At 36.2% G+C, this 18,355-nt stretch overlaps 3 protein-coding genes across 3 annotated transcripts; 2 read left to right on the top strand and 1 right to left on the bottom strand.

The window, feature by feature from the left end:
* The first annotated feature begins 5,584 nt into the window (after nucleotides 1-5,584).
* Nucleotides 5,585-9,138, top strand: LOC132191931 (laccase-7). Its single transcript, XM_059607068.1, has 6 exons — nucleotides 5,585-5,785; nucleotides 5,921-6,072; nucleotides 6,759-7,003; nucleotides 7,084-7,212; nucleotides 7,809-8,765; nucleotides 8,865-9,138. Exons 1-6 carry the CDS (start codon nucleotides 5,696-5,698, stop codon nucleotides 8,993-8,995), a joined length of 1,704 nt encoding a protein of 567 aa, XP_059463051.1. The 5' UTR covers nucleotides 5,585-5,695; the 3' UTR covers nucleotides 8,996-9,138.
* A 2,429-nt stretch (nucleotides 9,139-11,567) lies between these two features.
* On the top strand, nucleotides 11,568-14,021 carry LOC132162066 (laccase-7-like). Its single transcript, XM_059572312.1, has 6 exons — nucleotides 11,568-11,660; nucleotides 11,755-11,906; nucleotides 12,215-12,459; nucleotides 12,568-12,696; nucleotides 12,821-13,771; nucleotides 13,891-14,021. Exons 1-6 carry the CDS (start codon nucleotides 11,568-11,570, stop codon nucleotides 14,019-14,021), a joined length of 1,701 nt encoding a protein of 566 aa, XP_059428295.1.
* Nucleotides 14,022-15,557: 1,536 nt separating this feature from the next.
* LOC132162538 (uncharacterized) lies at nucleotides 15,558-16,602 on the bottom strand. The gene is made up of 3 exons (XM_059572780.1): nucleotides 16,450-16,602; nucleotides 16,011-16,337; nucleotides 15,558-15,915 (listed from the first exon to the last, which is right to left on the bottom strand). Exons 1-3 carry the CDS (start codon nucleotides 16,595-16,597, stop codon nucleotides 15,773-15,775), a joined length of 618 nt encoding a protein of 205 aa, XP_059428763.1. The 5' UTR covers nucleotides 16,598-16,602; the 3' UTR covers nucleotides 15,558-15,772.
* Nucleotides 16,603-18,355: the final 1,753 nt, after the last annotated feature.

Below are 18,355 nucleotides of genomic sequence, written 5' to 3' on the forward strand. Positions count from 1 at the left end.
TTTTTTTATTTACATGTTTATACAATAAAAAGGAGAATGAGAAATTCGAACTAGTAATCTCTACTTTATGAGACATAGAACACAACAGATTAAACCTTGTGGACAGATCTTTGTTTTCTTTGGGTGTGTAAAGAAAGTAAAAACAAAATTGCAATAACAAGGTTATTAATGTAATTCATGGCTTTAGTGAGTAAATGTTTTGCCCATGGTAATAAAGGCGTGGCAGAGATGCACACAACGCACATGGAAATACCTAACACAGTTTTGTGACGACGATACTTTCTTTACTACATTTACAGTTACATCTACACAACGCGCGGGAACAGGTACGTTCCGGAGTGGCGGGAAAACTACTACGCTTTCATCAACCATGTCAACATTTTACAGTGAGCATCTTTAAAAAGGTTAGTTAAAATAATTAATTTAAAAGTATATATATTTTTATTTTTATTTTTTATTTTACCAATTAATTTTTTAATATATTCTTTAACAATTTTTTTATTCTCTTATGTATTTTTCTTTAAAGATATTTTTTTATTATATATGTATATAAAATCTCAAAAGTAGCCCAAGCCTCTCACATAGAGCTCCTTGCATATACCCTAGGTTGAGATGAAGGGTGTCCCGAGTCCGACATATATAACGTTTTTTTTTGGGGTCCTAGCCCATCCAATGGTCTTGGCAACCCCAGTAAAAGATGTGATACTTTGCGTATCATCGGATCTCATGTCGGGGCTCAAACTCATTAAGACTAGAGACAAATAGCAGAGGACTCGGGAATTCCAGCTAGTCCAAAAACTTTACTGTATTTCCTTTATGATTTTTACCAACACAAATATAAAACCTAACACCTTCAATCATCGTCCAAGTCTTGGCCTTAGTAACGCTCTATTCTTGACATTTTATATACTCAAAATTGTCATCTTCGTTTCTGTCTCATTTTCATTGAAAAATGTTTAGATTTATAAATTGATGAGGTTTGGCTGTTTCACGGTTTTTTTTTTTTTTTTTTAAATAAAAATAATAATAATGTTTTTTATTTTAAACATTCAAGTCTTTTATAGGGATCCACCAAAGAGTGAACAATGTCTTAACCGCCGTAGTCGTAGTTCGCATTCTACTTCGGACAACACCACTAGGCCCATCATATAACTAAGGCTTGGCCCAATTTAATGAAGCAAACGTTATTGCTTGGCCCATTTTAAGGAAGCAAGCAAGAAAATCGCGCCAGTGCTGGGCCTTTGCTTGTCGGGTTTCGTTGTTTTTCTTGACATGTCCACACAAAGGAAGGGGGAGGAGGAATTCGAATTAGTGACATTAGGCGTGGTTCACAGCCGATTGAATTACCTTTTGGAGACGGATTTCGTTGTTATTGATTCATTAAAGTCAAAATTTCAACTATTTGCAACTCTCGCTTTGAATTTTATTTGGCAGTCCAGGAATAAGTTGATTCATGAGGCGTTGCAACGTGATCCGAGAAAGGCTATTTTGCAGCTTAAGATAAACTTGGATTCTCATCTCTCTTCTTAGCGTGTAGCTACTCTTCCCTCCCTCTTGATGTTACAATCAGAGACAACTTTGCGGTGACAGTTGCGGTTATCAGTGATTTTTTAGGGAATATTATTCTTCCAGCTAAGCAGAAACTTCACTCCATTAATGTGCTCTTAGGAGAAGCCTCAGTAGTTCTTTTGGCCTCTCAACTGGCTTATTTTACGGAGTGTGGTTGTTTTGCTTTAATTTGGAAGATGATGTGCTTCTGGTGATTTTTGTTGTAAATCAACCCCATCTTTTCCCCTCTTGGTAGCTTACTTTCTATTGTATCTAATATTACTCTTGGTATCTCTTCCTTTCAAAGCTGGAAAGTTTTGAAAGTATTCAGATGTGCTAATTATTGTGCACACTTATTAGCTAAATGGGCCGATACCCATCATGTGTTTGGTAACATTCCCATTGAATTTCTCATTCTCTCTTCCAATTGGATCAATAATGAAAAAGATCCGTCCTTATAACCTCTTTTTTTCTTTTCCTCTTTTCCCCTTTCAATTAAAAATAAATAAAAATCTGAGTAGATTCAAGGCAAATCTTTAAAATCTGAGTAGATTCAAGGCAAGGTGAGGTATCAATTTTCTTCACACGTGTGGGTCTCCATACGGCACCGCCACCGACTATGTGCATCTCATTAAAATATTTAATGACTTACAATCTTCATACCTATAGATTTACTTATTTTGTAAGGAAAGTACAATATTGAAAAGGTTGATAACTATTGATTAGACTCAATAACTATTAATTAATTAATTACTCAATAAGTTTTTTGAAAAGGTTGATAACTATTGATTAGACTGTTTTTTATACTTGATTAAGAATAATTACCAAATTTGAGTTGTATTACGTACATATCAAGTGATATTTTATGGTTAAAGAGTTTTTTTCTTTACAATTTTTTTTTTTTTCAATCATATTTATTATATAAGGTTTGAATTAAATGTTCCCAGTTTCTCGAAAGGTTTTGAATTTGATGAACTAGTATTCCCACTTTCTGTATCATTGTCTTCACTTTGGTGTCCTGCATGTTCTCAATTAAATATTGCTGTAGCAGAAACTTCTAAAAGACTCTCTGGGCATCAAAAAACAAAAAGACAGGTTCACACACAAAACCTGAAGCCACCACAGCAATGGCCTCATCCCATAAAATTAACCTTTTTTTGGTTGAATTAATTCAAAAAAAAAAAAAATTAAATCTAATATGGATGATTCTGACCAATTGATGAGGTTCTTTTAGACTAGTTCCTTGTTTTTTTTCTTGGCGACTAGTTCTTCATTTACTATTAGACTATGTATAGAGTTAGTAAGAGTCTTTGGGTTGCGTGCGTGGATTTTAATTCCAGTATCATTATCATGTCTTCTTCTTTTTTATTTTATTTAATTATACGCAATCCGGCCACCGATCGATGACCAAACCATCGATCACCCGCACAAAGTTAATTACATAAAGATGAAAGTGACAAAAATGTATAGCTTCTTTCAACGACATTGCCAAGAAGACCACGGAACATTTTTCTGAACTGTTCATGATGTGCTCATCAAATGTTGACAGATCAGTTGATCTCACCGGAACTTATAATTTAAGTGGTTTACCAATTTCTGAACTAATTCGATCTCTATTCCTTGTGCTTGTGCGACATGTGCGACATGTTTATATATATATATATATATATATATATATATATATAAATATTGCCCACAGTATTAAGGCTATGACCCACTTTTTGTTTTTCTCTCTTCTTAATTTCCACAGAACGTTTGAATTGTCAGAGGATGTCTTTTTCTAGGGCTACTGGCTATAAAGCCGATTTTGTCTTCGGAAACAGCATGGAAGCAACTAACGTTAAGACTGTGATTACTGTGACAGGAAACTTATGACCAAAACAAAAGGATAAAGAAAACGTTGAATTACTTTTTTTCTTTATATATATATATATATATATATGTGTGTGTATGTGTGCGCCCCTTTTAAAATCAATTCTGGTGCAACTATTTCAACCATTTGCTTTGCTTCGGATGTGAAAATGTAAATTCTTGGATCAGAAAACAGAAATATATATGCAAAGTTTAGGTATATATAGCTTTTTATGTTAGATTCATAAGAAAAGGGTTTAAATTCATTGACATGTCATATATATTAGTGGAACTATAAGAATGCCGGCAATATTTAGCCTTGCAATTTTACACGTTAAAAATATGCTTTTAAACAAAATAAGAAAAGTCGCACATTTTAGAACGGGTAAACCAAACGGAAGAAATATATATATATATATATATATATAAAGTTTGAATGAAGAGAACCATTAATTACTTTTCTTAAAAGTTTGAATGAAGAGAACCATTAATTACTTTTCTTATCAAAATAATCTCATATAGCAAAGACATGACGTATGAAAGATGATCAAAGATGAGCTAAGGTTAAAAAAAAAAAAAAAAAAAAAGATGAAAGACGAGGTAAAGTCTATGATGAGTAGAAGATTCTATCTCATTGAATTACCATATGCCTACATTTCAATGACTAATTGCATGTAACTTCATTGCCAAGGCAACTGACTAGTTTATCTTTGCTACAGTCTACAGAAACTTGGAGAAGATTTAGTCAACGGTTACCTAACCGATAACGACCAGGACTACGCGCGTGCTCCAAAATGTTTGTTCTAAATCAGGAACACAAAAATAAATAAATATTAATTAGAAACAAATTTATATATGTATATATATAATTAATGAGATCGATTATTTGAAGAGCTACATGCGTTGACAAAGATATATATATATAACAAACTGAGGACGACAGGGCTTCCTTTGTGTTAGCCATCACAAGTTACAACAGCTGTATAAATTTAATAATCTCAAAATATATTATCCACATATAAGTGCCTTCGATCAATATGCTATATATTATTGTTTTCTTTCTTTTTTCTTTTTTTGAATCAGCCTAATTAGCCTGAATCCCAATCTGTGATTGGTGGGATCGATCGATCGATATATTGTGATGAGATCTTGCCTTTTTTTTTTTAAGAATGATGAAAGATACGAGAGTGATTATTTAATAATAAGTAATAATTTTAATTCATATTTGTAGTTGTAACTTGTATGTTAGTACTTAACCTTCTTTTTCTTTCGTTTTCTATTTACAGTTGGACGACAACCATTTTCTGCTTCAACCATTTTCCAACTCCCATAAGTTTAATAAGAAAATAAATGCATGATAAACGAGAAGTTTTGAAAATGATCATCATTTGGACAATTAATCGAGCCAGAATTAATCATGATATCGAGTAATGCTAAAATCTATATATTTATCTGATCATTATTTCATCATATTGGGGGGGTCTCAGAAGTCTTGAGACTTATCCCTTCACCGGTTGCCATATTATACAGCTAGCTTAGCTCCCAAAATGAATGCCTGAAGAGAAATATCATTTGTTGGGAGCCAACTATGAAAGCATGACTTTTACATTTGACCACGTATCAAGATTGAAAGGAATCTCTGCCTGCCTCGATCGCCATGTTTTTTCTACATACGTTTAATAATTATCATTTATTTCCTAATAAACAACGTGTTGTAATCATCACTCTAAAGCCATTTGAATTAATCGAACTAGTCATATCAATTAGTCAAAGACAATTAATTAAACACGGTTCTCTGCTATAAACTATAAAGTACTGGAGAAAACTTCTTCTACCATGTAATTGTTACCAACTTCTAAATGAACAACAACAACAAAACTTCAGCCACTCTTTTTTACTTTTACTTTTCTTTCCTTTTTTGTTGACTTCAACCACAATGCTTGAAAAGGTAAAAATTGCACCTCCAATTGTGATGACTTGTATAATTAAGCTTCTTTAGAGACGTTGGGTTGCCAACTTAGGAAGTTAGATAACGAAATTCCAATTCATCAAAACCCTTATCTAAACCCACGGGGAACTATTAGCTAACTTTTCACGCAATCGTGGCGAGTCCCCTCAGGCTTTCCCTATATATATAAGCCAATCCTTGCCTTGAGACAATATCACACAACCCAAAAACATTTTCGTTAGAGAACAACCAACTTCTCATCATCTGATATAAGTAGAAACTTTCCTACTTTGTTCCTCCATTCATCCCATTGATAGCTAGCTAGCCTTCTTCTCTCCAGTCCTCAGCATGGGACGTTTTGTGTTTTTGCAAGCTTGTGCTTTAGCTCTTTTAGCATCTTCTCTGGCTTCTGCTGCAATAGTAGAACATTCATTCAATGTAATTAACTTCTCTTACCCCCTATGTTTTCAACAATAGTTGAAATTTTACGTATTAATTAATTACCCTTATGTTTTCGACAATATTTGAAATTTTACGTATTTTAACATCTCTTATATATTTACATTGTTTCAGGTGCAAAACCTCACTGTTCGGCGGCTATGCAATGAGCAAGTGATAACTGCCGTGAATGGAAGCCTCCCTGGTCCGACAATACGTGTTCGAGAGGGTGATACCCTTGTCGTCCACGTATTCAATAAGTCACCCTATAACATTACTATTCACTGGTAAATCCTCACTTTGGTCTCTAGAATCATAGGTTTGTCTTTGACAATAAAACATGGTGGCATTTTCTTTCACAAATCTCAAATTTTGAACATTTTTTATCCTCAGCCAGTTATTACTTTTGACTTATTGAACATAAAGTGATTACGTTTTCTTCACAAGAATTCAGTGAATACTTAGTCCATTACTTCAGGTTTTTCTCTTCTTTAAATTTGGTTAAATCTAAATTTAATTATTTAATTAATATTTTAATAGTCTCCTTCATATGTTGGCTAGAATTTTTACCTAAGTAAATGTGAGTCTCAACACTTGAAATATTTAATTAAAATGAAAGATAATAAATTTACTTAATATCATAACATCAATAAAAACTAAAAGATTTGTATTTCTATCCAAATATATATTCAGCATCAGAATATTATACTTTACTTCAAATGTATAGTTGTTTCTATTAAGAGTTCGTTTGGCCTTATAGTTTTGCTGTATTTTTAAATAAAATCGTAAAAAGTGTCTTGTCATATATTTTGAAATCACAAACTTAAGTAATTAAATTATTTCGTTTTTACTTCATACTCTCTTTCTTATTATGATTACCAACTACATTAATTTTTTATTTTTTATTTTGGGATATTATCGTCATTAATTAGTTCGCACATGCTTATATTGCGGATGAATATTGTATTTCCAGGCATGGTGTATTTCAATTACTAAGCGGTTGGGCTGACGGGCCAGAATATGTCACTCAGTGCCCTATACGTCCTGGAAACAGCTATACTTACAAATTTAAAATCACCGGCCAAGAGGGCACCCTTTGGTGGCATGCTCACTCATCCTGGCTCCGTGCAACCGTCCACGGCGCACTCATCATCCACCCCAGAGCCGGTCATTCCTACCCGTTCCCTAAAGCCTACAAAGAAGTTCCCATCTTGTTTGGTACATCATCTTTGACTTTTCTGATTATTCTCTCAAAAGTAAGAAGCATGCCACTAAAATCTATCTCTTTATTATTTCAGGAGAGTGGTGGAATGCTAATGTCGTTGATGTTGAGAACGAGGGGCTCGCTACCGGTGCTGCTCCCAACATTTCCGACGCTTTCACAATAAATGGAAAGCCCGGCGATCTTTATCAATGCTCTCAAAATGGTACGTAACAAATCATGTATCGTTAATAATATTTGGATAGAAATTTCCTTCAAATAAGTTTGAAGAAAATATCTTTAAACCCATTTAAAATAGTGCAAAGTGTCTATAAACATTAAAAATGAACATTAAATTTAGTTTAAGTTAGTAAACGGCTATTTAATGGAATTATGATCCTTTCAATTTCATTTGAACTAGAGAATATCCATTTAGTTATAATGAAGGGTATTTTTGTCCCCTCAAAAAATGAAAAGACAAAAATACCCCTCCAATATTTTAAATGTTTATACACTTGACACTATTTTAAAGGAAAATAATCATCTCCATTTCAAATTTCCTTCATTTTCTCTCATTAGTGCATTTAGAAGGGTAAAATTGTCCAAATTTTTTTGAAGTTAAAATTTTTGGACAACACTATCCTTCTAAATATACTAACGAGGGGAAATGGAAGGGATTTAAAATGGAGACTACTCTTTTCCTATTAAATGAGTTAAAAGATATTTTCTTCATATATACTGACCGGTTTGCAGAAAATTTATTTCCATAATATTTTGTTCTATTAATCATGTTAATTTCTATATATCATTTTGAGCATGCAGACACATATAAGCTGAAGGTTGTGCAAGGAAAGACCTACAAGCTACGTATAATCAACGCTGCACTCAATAACCAGCTCTTCTTCAAGATAGCCAATCACAATATGACAGTTGTCGCTATAGACGCCTCGTACGCTAAACCGTATGTCACCGACGTAATTGTGGTGGCTCCCGGCCAAACCACCGACGTCCTTCTCGCTGCCAACCAGCCGGTGGGGTCTTACTACATGGCCGCAAGGCCGTACCTTAGCGCTCCAGGCGTGCCGGCCGATAACACGACCACAAGGGGCATCGTCGTCTACGAGGGCTCCACGTCAACTACTCCCCTCATGCCTGTCCTGCCGGCTTTGAACGACACCCCCACCGCCAACAAATTCTACACCAATCTTACCGGTCTTGCGGGGGGGCCCCACTGGTTCCCGGTGCCGAATCAAGTGGACGAGCATATGTTCGTCACCATCGGTGTCAACCTCGCGCCGTGCGGAGGGAACGCCACGTGTGGAGGTCCTTTAGGGCAGCGAGCCTCTGCGAGCATGAACAACGAATCGTTCGTGCTCCCGAGCAACAGCAGTCTGTCTATGCTGCAAGCGTTCTTTCTCAACGTGGATGGGGTCTACACCACTGATTTCCCCAGCGTGCCTCCGGTGAAGTTTGACTACACCAACCCCAACATCAGCCTTGACCAATCACTGCTATTTGCGCCAAAAGGAACCAAAGTGAAGAAATTTAAGTATAATTCAACGGTGGAGATGGTCTTGCAGAACACGGCATTATTGGCTGTGGAAAATCATCCTATACACCTTCACGGCTTCAATTTCCACGTGTTGGCTCAAGGGTTTGGGAATTATGACGCCGTTAATGACTCCAAAAAGTTCAACTTCATTAATCCACAGACCCGTAATACAATTGCCGTTCCTGTCGGAGGATGGGCCGTCATTAGATTCCAATTAAATAATCCAGGTTTGTATTTATTCTTTTAACTATATAATATATATCCCTCTTATATATATTATTTAAATTAATCTTTGTTTCTTACATTAATATACATATAATGTACAGGTATGTGGCTATTACATTGCCATCTGGATGTGCACTTGCCATGGGGGCTGGCCACGGCTTTTGAAGTTGAGAATGGACCAACTCCATCATCTACGCTGCCTCCACCACCGGCTGATCTACCACAATGCTAGAAGCTTTAAGTCGACGGCCATGGCTTCCAAGCCGTGTCACTGTTTTTTTTTTCCTCACATTCTATCATTAATCAATGTTTGTAGTTTGGCATTTGGTTAATTCGTTTGATCGAAAAATAAAATTGTAATAAAGGTAGGAGTCATCCGTTGATTCTTTTCACCATTAATTTCTTATTAAATTACATTAATTCCTCGAGTGAAATAATATTTGCTGTTTTTGCCTACATTTATTTTCAGTTTGTAAATTAATCTAATACTCTCGCTCCCTTCTAACATAATATTAAGGGGTAATTATCTTTTGCCTCGATGAACTATAGTGCCTTGACACTTTCTCCCATGAACTACCAACTATGACTCATGACTCCATCAAACTACCATATATCTTATGACAAAAAGTCCAATTCCATTAGTTAAAGAGGTTAAAATTGACGGTCAACGATCATGTGCAAGTCACGTGTTATTTTAAATTTTTTTTCTTCCACTTTTGCCTTCGCTTCTGACCGAGAAAATAACATTTATACCTTCCTAAACATATTAACTTTATTTGTTTGAAGTGAGGGTAAAAATGAAGAAAAAAATTTGGTTTTTTGCTACCACAAAAATCGTCAAAAAGAAATCCTTTTTGGGTGGGAGATCTTATAAAACTCCACCATATATACCAAGAGCCTCTCCATCGTACGTTCTATTCTCTTCTCATATTGAACATTATTTAAAAACTGTAGGGCTTGGTACGGGTGAAGTCGGTGGCGGAAATAGGTATTCCGGCCCCGCCACCACTAAAGTTAAAAATTTTAAAAATGCCACCGACTCTTTTCGCTGGAAGGGTGTTTTCGACATTCATTGCTACCATTTCAAGTCAATGACGGTGGCGGGTGGTAGACAAAAACTAAATGGGCTTAATTGGAGTTTGTTTGGTCCTAATTTGAACTTTTTAGGCCCATTTTGAATGTTCTCGGCCTAGTTTTTGTTTTCTTATTTGGACCGTTTGACTGTTTGAGGCTTTTAATCTTTGAACATTTTTGGGCGTAACTAGTGATATTAACAGCTTAGATACATATTAATTCCAATGAGTTTTCGCCATGAAATTAAAGGTCGCATGCGTCCAGCCCCACACGTGCAAAATGGCTCATGCTCCATCTACTACCATGTATTACATTGTAATAATGCTAGTAACAATTGAAACATGAAAGTCTAAACCATGCTCCATAATCGATCGACCCATCAAACAACAATGTAATAAAAATACATGTATTACAATGTAATAATGCTAGTAACAATTGTACCACTTACAACAATAAAAACACATTAAAACAACACTAGTAGCACACAACAATAAAAACACATTAAAACAACACTAGTAGCACACAACAATAAAAACACATTAAAACAACACTAGTAGCACAACTAAACAATTGTTACTAGCATTATTACATTGTAATAATGTAATAAAAATACATTAAAACAACACTAGTAGCACAACTAAATAATTAAACATCATTAAAAGCATGCAGTAGTACCTAAGGTATACAAGGAAATAAACATCATTAAAATTAAACGCGCGGGCCTCCCAAGCCAGTCGAATTAATTAATCATCATCAACCTTTGGGAAAATGATCCTCTCCATTTCAAAATCCCTTCATCTTTGGTCCCTTCAACATCCAAATAAATCAAAAAATAAACATGTTGTTCAAAAAACATCACAAACAAAACAAGAAAATTGGAAGAAAAGCATCTGAGAAAGCCTGGCCAGATTTGGTTGACTTTTGGTAGAATAATCATGATATGTGCTTCCGTATTCCGTATTAAGTAATTAATCCCATTCAGAATGTAATTCAAATCAGTTAACGATCGATTTCTTGCCTTAAAAGTGATTCTTGTGGCATCTTTAGCAAGTTTTTGATATTTGCTAAAGAATTTATCTGCAAAATATTAGTGGAGGAAGTAGAACAATCCGAACAAAAACCAAAAGTAGTACTCATAACTATCGCGTCGATCAAGATTTGTTCCAGATTCTGCTCGTATTTGCTTCCTTAAGAATGTTCCAATTGGTCAAACTAATCTGCTGTAGCTAGCTAGATAACTTAAGTTTTAGTGAAACACACGCAGCGCCAACTCAAATGCCCATGACGAAATTCCGTTGGCAGAGTTGACAATGCATGGGTGTTTTAGGTTTTGAAGAGAGAAAACAAAAGACAAACATATAATTAATCTATGTGAATTTAAATAATATACAGAGTCACAGAAACCTCCTTTTTCTTTCCATCTTGATCTCTTGGTAGCTGCCAGCTAGTAACTGCTAACACAACTAAACTGGCAAGTGGCAAATCAAATGCGTATGCAGATTTCCGATGGATTATTTGACAAGTCTCTGACAATTGTGAAGAAGTCAAAAGATCCATGTATTTGAATAATACCACACACTTACCACGCAGATAATATCGTATAGGATATGATGCTGCCCAGTTCGTTAAACTCCATGCATGCTACCTCTCTATTCTCTAATATAAATAGGAACACTTCCATTTTCATTCCCTCTTCAGCTCTTACTTCATATCTTTCCTTCTCTCCAATAATGATGGCGCGTTTTCTGTTTTTGCTGGCATGCGCTTTTGCTCTTCTGGCTTCTTCACTAACCTCAGCTTTAATCGTGCAACATTCTTTCAAAGTAATTAGCTTCCCCGTTTAATCTCGTTTTCCCACTTCTTGCCCATATTTGAAGTACGATGTACTATCGATTCTAACATCTTTTGTTGTTGCAGGTGCAAAACCTAACTGTCCAGCGGTTGTGCAATGAGCAAGTAATAACAGCAGTTGGTGGAAGCCTCCCCGGCCCAACAATAAACGCCAATGAGGGTGATATCCTCCTCGTCCACGTACTCAATATGTCTCCCTACAACATTTCTATTCACTGGTAAATCCTTTAAACATGATAATATTAATTCTTCTTTTATTTCTTATTTTCTTCGTCCATCTATTTCTACTATTAGCAGGAATAAAATATTTAATTATTGGGGACGTTCACTCAACATATGCATGCGTACGTTTTTTAGTAGATGAGATCTCACCGTATGCTTAGCCAATGCCATTGTTTTGTTTATTCTCAGATTTAGGTCAAATATTCATTTGGTTTCATTTAAAAACAAATAGGTCACGATATATTTATATTTTACATCAGATATTGTAGGTTATTGTTATATCATGGAGGGAATATTTATGCAGGCATGGAGTTTTTCAGTTACTGAGTGCTTGGGCAGATGGACCAGCATATGTAACCCAATGTCCCATTCGTCCTGGACGAAGTTATACCTACAAATTTCAAATCACCGGGCAGGAGGGGACTCTCTGGTGGCATGCTCACGTGTCCTGGCTCCGTGCAACCGTGCATGGAGCACTCATCATCTCTCCCAGACTTTTCCATTCTTACCCATTTCCAAAACCCTACGAAGAAGCTACCATTTTATTGGGTTTGACTCCTATCACTTTAAACACCACTCTTTGTGTCGTTTGAAATGGAGGAATTGTAGGGAGTATATATAACAGCATGCTATGTCGTTCAATTGTGATTAATGCAGGGGAGTGGTGGAATGCTAATGTCGTTGACGTCGAGAATCAGGGCCTCGCCGCCGGTATTCCCCCTAATAATTCCGACGCCTTCACTATCAACGGACAGCCCGGTGATCTCTACCCTTGCTCTAAACCAAGTACGCCATATATATTTGAAACATAAAACACTTTCTTTTTTTCTTTTTTCAAGAAATCAAGTCAAATTTTGAACAAGGGTTAATTAATTATTAAGGTTGTTATTAATTTGTACATTTTTTTCAGACACATATAAGTTAACGGTGGTCCAAGGGAAGACCTATATGTTACGCATTATCAACGCTGCTCTCAATCACCAGCTGTTCTTCGGAATTGCCAACCATACGATGAAAGTTGTCGCCATCGACGCCTCATACACGGAGCCCTACACCACTGACGTGGTCGTGCTCGCGCCTGGTCACACCACCGACGTGCTCCTGACCGCTGACCAGCCTGTGGGGTCCTATTACATGGCCGCAAAACCATACATTAGCATTATAGGCATACCCGACAACACGCCCACCACAGGCATCATCGCCTACCAGGGCTCCACGTCAGCTACTCCCATAATGCCGGCCCTACCGGCTTTCGACGACACGGCCGCCGCCCACAAGTTCTACACCAGTCTCTTCGGCCTTGCTGGTGGGCCCCAGTGGGTTCCGGTGCCACGTAACGTGGACGAGCACATGTTCATCACATTTGGGTTGGGTCTGACGCCGTGCGGTGGAAGCGCCACGTGTGCCGGTCCTTTCGGGCAGCGATTGTCTGCGAGCATGAACAATGAATCATTTCAACTCCCCAGCAGGTTGTCTATGTTGGAAGCTTTCTTTTACAATAAAAAGGGTGGGATCTACACCACTGATTTTCCTGACAAACCCAAGGTGGAGTTTGACTACACCAATCCCAGCAACAGCTTCGATCCATCACTGCTATTTGCACCCAAATCGACCAAAGTGAAGACATTGAAGTACAATTCAACGGTGGAGATTGTTCTACAGAACACAGCCCTTCTAGCGATGGAGAATCATCCTATACATATGCACGGTTTCAACTTCCATGTGTTGGCCCAGGGCTTTGGAAACTATGATCCCCAAAATGACCCCAAAAAGTTCAACCTTGACAATCCACAAATACGTAATACTATCGCCGTGCCAGTTGGCGGTTGGGCCGTCATCAGATTCACAGCAAATAATCCAGGTTAATTTAATTTTTACAATAGCTTTTGTATATATATAGGTATTAAATGGACTTAATTTTTTTTTTTTTTTTCTAATTTTAAATGGACTTAATTTGAATGATAATATATATATATATAGGTATCTGGATGGCACATTGCCACATCGACGGGCATTTGCCATGGGGGTTGGGCATGGCTTTCGAAGTTCAGAATGGACCTACTCTCCTGTCTAAGCTCCCTCCACCACCACTTGATCTACCGCAATGCTAAGAAATTGTTCTACTTATTATATGATCTTCTCATTCTTTTGTGTATTTTGATTTTTAAATTTTACGATTTTTGTTGGAATCAAAATAATTTGTTGTAGCTTTGCAAATATGGTGAAATAAAAGAGAAAGAAGTTCTCGGCACATACAAACTTATGTCCACATTGTTTAAAAAGCATATTATAGACCACATTAGACTGCCTCATCAGAATCACTTTGAGATCGATGATTCACCTCAATTTCTCCCATGAATTGCTAAGCATTCAATAAGGCCAATATCGATTCCCTGAGCCATGTCAATTGGAACCAACTACGTACGTAGTATCTACTTCAAAAATTCAAGTATTGTATACATCATTAGTCTGAAAATTTTGTTATAATTCGATCTGAGAATATAGATTCTTAGTAAAACTGAGGATCCTCAAAAAAATTTAAGTGTGTTATCCATATTAAACTTTCATTAACCGATCCAGCTACTCCAAACTTCAATTTTGATGTTTCTTCAACCACAATTTGATTCCAACTCAACCTTAAACCTTGCTAATACTTACAACAATCAGGTTTGACATTAAATTTGTCAATACTAAAAACCTGTCAATATTCATAAAATAAAATGGGGTTACAACTTATATCTCCAATCACCAATTACAACTCTAGCTAGCTCGATATGTGGAAAATTTCAAATATACTTCTACCATGCTACAAGCCACAAGAGGCGCCCCATGAGGACTCCTTTAGGTCCCTTTTCCTTTAGACCTAAAACATAGCGTAAATCACTCGTTATAAAAACGCGTGAGGATTTTTCGTTAAATTCTAATAAAGGGGTGTCAAATTTTCAAAATACCCATAATTATTTGTATATAAAAAATAAAAATAAAAATGTAAGGATTTAGGAGTTGGTCAGAATTTAATAGAATTTGCAAAAATACCAACATCTGAATCTTTAATTTTTTTTTTTAAAAAAAAAATAATGTTATTTTGAAAACTTTAATGAGATTTAACGAAAAATCATAGCATATTTGTGAAAATGAAAAAAGATTGAAAGATTGATATACTAATTTGTCACTTTTAAAAATTTAAGGGTATACTTTCAAAAGTGAGAAAATATCAGAAATAATGAGTGAAGTTTTTTCTTTTTTTAATACTATAGTTGTACTTTTTTTCTTGACCATTCTTTCTTCTTTTGGAGCTAAATGGGCCTGGTAAATTGGTCTACCATCTATACATTAATGAATATATGAAATAGTCATTATTTTTAAGAATAAAGTTTTCATTTAAATTGGATTAGAGAACATTTATGCAAATCTATCGAACTGACATTGTTTTAGCATGAATTTTTTATAGGATTAACAGCATGAGCATTTTTAGAAATACATGTAACAATTATGTGCTAATTAATGTTAGTTTAATAGATCCTCTAACTCAATCATATATGCATGGTAGTGGCATTAGAAAGAAAATAATAATTGAATTGTGACTAGTTTATTAATTGAGAGTTGCACTGCAGATGATTAATATGAATTATAATATCCATTCACAATAAAAATAGTCAGACGAGTAATATCGGTACAAAGATCAATATTCACACAGTAGTTCGTAATGAACTATTTTTTGGAATGTAAATTTAATTTAAATCCCATCTTTATTCAAGAACAGAACAAATTTCACTCTTCTGTCTCCCTACTTCGCCAATATTCCTCATCCAGATACACATATTTCAGAGGAACGTGGTCTTGAAGAACTCACGCCGCGCATTTACGCAGATGGGGCGGAGGCAGCAGTTGCTGGTGGATAGGCAGCAGGAATGGGGCCATTGGCAACGCCAGAGCTCAAAAGCTCGCCCATGGCACGGTGAGGGTTGCTGCGCTGACGCACACAGATATTTGGCAAAAATACTCCTGCATGTGACAAAATACGTACCATATAATATCACAAATCAGAAAACCAATCAGGACCAAATTAAGTTTTTCACTGAGTTTGGAAAAATTCTTACCTTCGCCGGCGGCCAAGTTGAAGTAAAGGTCAACAATGTTGGGGCACTCATGGTAGCAAGCTGGGGAGCAAAGCTTGGCGGTGAATTGTGGCTCAAGAAGGGCATCAGATGAAATACCAATCATGTTCCTGTCAACCCCACATGCTTGAACGCATTGGTCGGTCTCTATGTACTCAGAAATTTTCTCAACCAACACCTCCGATGACCTGCATTGGTACGCCACGCGTCCATTGCTGGCCACCGACGTCTCCAACAAACACCTTTTACCCAAAGACGCTACCGAAACCGCACAGACACTCTTTGGCAGATCCTCGCATGCAAGCTCAGCTGCACCGGCCCAAATATCCAAATATATTAACAAATCATTCAAATATCAAAACAATTGCAAAATTTAAGGATATGAAATTCTTCACACATATATATATATATATATATATACCTAACGCTGCATTTAGGAAGAGAGAAGAGAGGAACAGAACCAAAGATAATTTTGACATGAAAGCTGCCATGGTTGGAATTAATGTGTTTTGCTTTGAGATTTCTAAATTGAAACGTTGTGTTTTGAGGATATCAAAGACAAAACACATGCAGGGGTAGCTTTGTCCTGTGAGAGACTTGTGATGTTGGAGGGGTGTATATATAGGTGAAATCAAGGTGTGAGGAACACAACAGAAGCGGAATCTGTGTCCTATTTTTAGGAAATTAACTCACCGCCATTGAAGGCTCCTACTCTTTTCTTATTGCTCCGCTAAATTTAACGCGTCTCTATTTAAGTTAAATTTATTGTAACTATAAACTCATTTTTGGTAAACTTGTCCTTGGTCTCTCGGAAATATACTCATACGTGTCTTTCTTTCATTCCTGTTGTTCTATTTGCTTCCGGATTCTGCTCATATATTTGCTTCCTTAAGAATGTTCCAATAATCCAGATTCCATATTCTGCTCATTTTTCGGCCTTGATCAGATTCACAGCAAATAATATTCCAGGTTAATTTAATTTTTACAATAGCTTCTATATATATTTCACCCCAGATGCAAGTAGTTATGTTGTTTGAGATTAGAGCGGCAGACGGGGCTTCAGATGAAAGAAACAAGGGTCAAACCAAGCGCACGGGAGATGCTATAATAAGAAGGAGGTTTGAGGGCTTGAGGGTAATCGGTCGAACCAAAACAAAAGTGTTGTGGCACGTTTCCTAGTGGAAAATCGATTTCAGCCAAATCCCCCTTTTTCAAAAGGATGAGAGTTCCGATCTCATTCTACGGTTGACTCAAAGCGTTTTCAATCGTGAGTCAAGCCAACCCCACACGAAACTAAGAAGTCCAGCATTGATTGCCCAAGCTAAACTAAATAGAAGAACTCGGTTCCTCATCTTAGATAGGATTGGATCAGCACCTTTGAGCTACTTACATATTAGCATTAGCAACCGATTATCCGATCTCTTCCTTAGCACAAGAGCTAAGCAATAATAATTCATTTCGGGAAAGCCGTTGTGAAAAGGGGTGCTTTGGATCAGGAGTAACCACTAGTGATAGGGCAAATGTGATGCTGGGCAGAATTAAGATTGTTTTGATAGTGTATAATAGCAACAGAAACTAAGAATTGAAGATTGAAAAGTGAATTCAGGAAGAGAGAAAATAACAAATAGGGAAGAGAAAGTCCCTAATTGCCCCAAATAAGCAAGCAGAGAAATAACTCTGAAAGACTTAAATTTAATTGATAATATAAATTGAAGTTGAAAAATAACAAAGACTAGATACCTTTATATAGGCTAGGCACCTCTTAAATTAACAAGGAAAATGAAAAGCAAACCTAATTGAAAAAGGAAAACAAATCCTAATAGGAAAAGAAAACCCCAATTCTTATTGAAGAAGGAAAACAAAAACACACATGCATAATTAAAATAACAATTTTCTCAAATTTCTTCTGCATCAGTCTCTCCGAGTTGGAAAAGAATTCGTCCTCGAATTCAAGTCATCTTTGTTGGGTTGGAGATAATCTGTATGATGGTTCTTACCTTGATCCTGTGGATGCTAATCAATGCCTTCCATCCCTTTCTCTTCAAAAGTAAAATAATGTAACATCCCGGTATAAATAACACTCCCTTAATTATCACAAGAATGTGAGTATCATTTTGAAAATTCTTTCCAACAAGTTGAGATAATGCAATCTTACACGCACTTTACTTATTTTCTCCCCTTCACGTGCCATGAAGATCTCCTAAAGGGGATCGACGATCTCTTCTGTTTTTAAACATAATATTCTCATCTACCAAGTAAACTGATCAAAACCACCATCATCAAGAGAATTTGATAAAATATTGTCTACCCCAAGAAAATCCACTAAA

The sequence above is a fragment of the Corylus avellana genome, chromosome ca9 (genome assembly GCF_901000735.1).
Source record: "Corylus avellana chromosome ca9, CavTom2PMs-1.0".
Lineage (NCBI taxonomy): Eukaryota > Viridiplantae > Streptophyta > Magnoliopsida > Fagales > Betulaceae > Corylus > Corylus avellana.